Source organism: Sinocyclocheilus rhinocerous, unplaced genomic scaffold, assembly GCF_001515625.1.
Source record: "Sinocyclocheilus rhinocerous isolate Xijiao unplaced genomic scaffold, SAMN03320098_v1.1 scaffold4521, whole genome shotgun sequence".
Lineage (NCBI taxonomy): Eukaryota > Metazoa > Chordata > Actinopteri > Cypriniformes > Cyprinidae > Sinocyclocheilus > Sinocyclocheilus rhinocerous.
In genome coordinates, this window is record NW_015646385.1 from 5279 (window position 1) to 7377 (window position 2099).

General features: G+C 39.2%; 1 protein-coding gene across 1 annotated transcript; it reads right to left on the bottom strand.

Annotated features, from left to right (window-relative positions):
* Positions 1-242: 242 nt before the first annotated feature.
* LOC107707760 (zinc finger protein 525-like) lies at positions 243-1353 on the bottom strand. Its single transcript, XM_016511860.1, has one exon. It carries the CDS (start codon positions 1351-1353, stop codon positions 325-327), a length of 1029 nt encoding a protein of 342 aa, XP_016367346.1. The 3' UTR covers positions 243-324.
* Positions 1354-2099: the final 746 nt, after the last annotated feature.

A 2099-nucleotide genomic window follows, 5' to 3' on the forward strand; every position in this document is an offset into this window, starting at 1 on the left:
GTGTTCTTTGGTCTCAATATATATATTAGTCATTGTGGCATAAAAGTATAAATTATAACATACTAAGTCCTTTGTATGACTAATTGTGAGATTAAAAAAATCTAAATGTATATATACTTGGTCAAACTTTTGGCTGTCATAATTTAATTTTTTTAATCCCATAATTATGACTGTCATAATTTTGACTTTTCATATCATAATCATGAATTTTTATGTCATAATTATGACTTAGCAAAGCATGAATTTTTTCTTATTTTGCAAAAATGGTCTTCCACACACATGAATGATGAAAGCAACTGCAGAAATAAAGCCAAGGCTGAAAAGTCACTCTGATGATTCTGGAGCAGTTTGTTCTTTAGCGTGTTTGTTCTGATGGGTCTGAAAGCTACCTAAATAAGCAAATCTCTCGCCGCAGATGGAGCAACGGTAAGGTTTCTCTCCTGTATGAACTCGCTGATGGACCTTCAGGACGTCTGATCGAGCAAACGTCTTGTCACACTGTGAGCATTTAAACTGTCTTTCTCTGGTATGAATCGTTGTGTGCCTCTGTAAATTAACATACTTTCTGAACCTCTTCTCACAAACGCTGCAGTGATACGGTTTTTCTCCCGTGTGAATTCTTTGATGAACTTTGAAATGTGTCGGATTGGAAAAGCTCTTCCCGCAGTGGGAGCACAGATACGGTTTCTCTCCGGTGTGAGTCCTCTCGTGACACTTCAGATGGGATTTCTGCCGGAAGCGTTTGTCACAGTGTTTGCACTGATACGGTTTCTCATCAGAGTGGATTCTCTGGTGTGACTTTAGACTGCCTGACTCTGTGAAGGTTTTCCCACATTCACTGCACTGGTACGGTCTCTCATTGGTGTGAACACGCACATGTTTCTTCAGATGAGATCCGTGGTTGTAGGTCTTCTCGCAGTGAGGGCACTTGTACGGTCTTTCTCCCGTGTGGATTCGCTTATGAGCTTCCAGATTTGCTTTGGTGCCGAAATACTTTTCACATTCGCTGCACTGGAAAGACTTTTCGTTGTGTGTCTTTATATGAACTTTCATTTTTTGAGCAGTGGTGAAAAAATCCTTCCCGCACTGTTCACAGCGAAACTCCTTCTTCACCCTGTGCTCTTTTGAATGAAGTCTCCTCTCTTCTGCGGTAGGAAAGCTGATGTCGCATCTCTTGCAGCTGAAGTCTTTCTGTTCTGTGTGTGTTCTCTCGTGTCTCACTAGATGACCCTGTGAACTCAATGTTTTTCCACAGGTGATGCAGGAGAAACTCTTCAGCTGATCTTTTGAGGTCGAGGCTGTTTCTTCGTCTTCATCAGATGATGAACCAGCAATGGCATCTGAAAGAAACATAACTTTAATACAACAACTTTAAAATTTACTTGAACAAAATTAGACTACATCCACATTAATCTGGATGTTTTTCCGCCATACTTCTGGCACGATCATTTATTAACAAAATGTGCATTCAGGTCAAATCACCAATAATAAAAAGCAACTGTTGTTTTCTGCAGTTTGGTTTGTAGTAAATGCTGCTCCACACAAAAGCCTATATCTGCATAATGCTTTGTTATTTTGACAATTAATTAATTAATCTTTATTGTTATTCATAACGTATGAATAATTATGACAATATACACAAAAAACAACCATAATTTGATGTTTATTTTAACATATAGAGACAGAATACCAACCAAAAAATCCAGAAAAAAACACATTATATAAAGGTTGGAAACTGATTTGCATTTCAGTGAGTGAAATAAGTATTTGATCCCCAAGCAAAACATGACTTAGTACTTGGTGCAGAAACCCTTGTTGGCAAGCACAGAGGTATGATGTTGTTTGTAGTTGGTCACCAGGTTTGCACACATCTCAGGAGGGATTTTGATCCACTCCTCTTTACAGATCCTCTCTAAATCCTTAAGGTTTCTTGGCTATTGTTTGGCAACTCGAAGTTTCAGCTCCCTCCACAGATGTTCTATAGGATTGAAGTCTGGAGACTGGCTTGGCCACTCCATGACCTTAATGTGCTTCTTCTTGAGCCACTCCTTTGTTGACAATGTTTCGGGTCATTGTCATGCTGGAAGACCCATCCATGA

Coding starts and splice junctions, on each gene's coding strand:
- LOC107707760 (XM_016511860.1), bottom strand. CDS start 1,353: ATGTTTCTTTCAGATGCCATTGCTGGTTCATCATCTGATGAAGACGAA.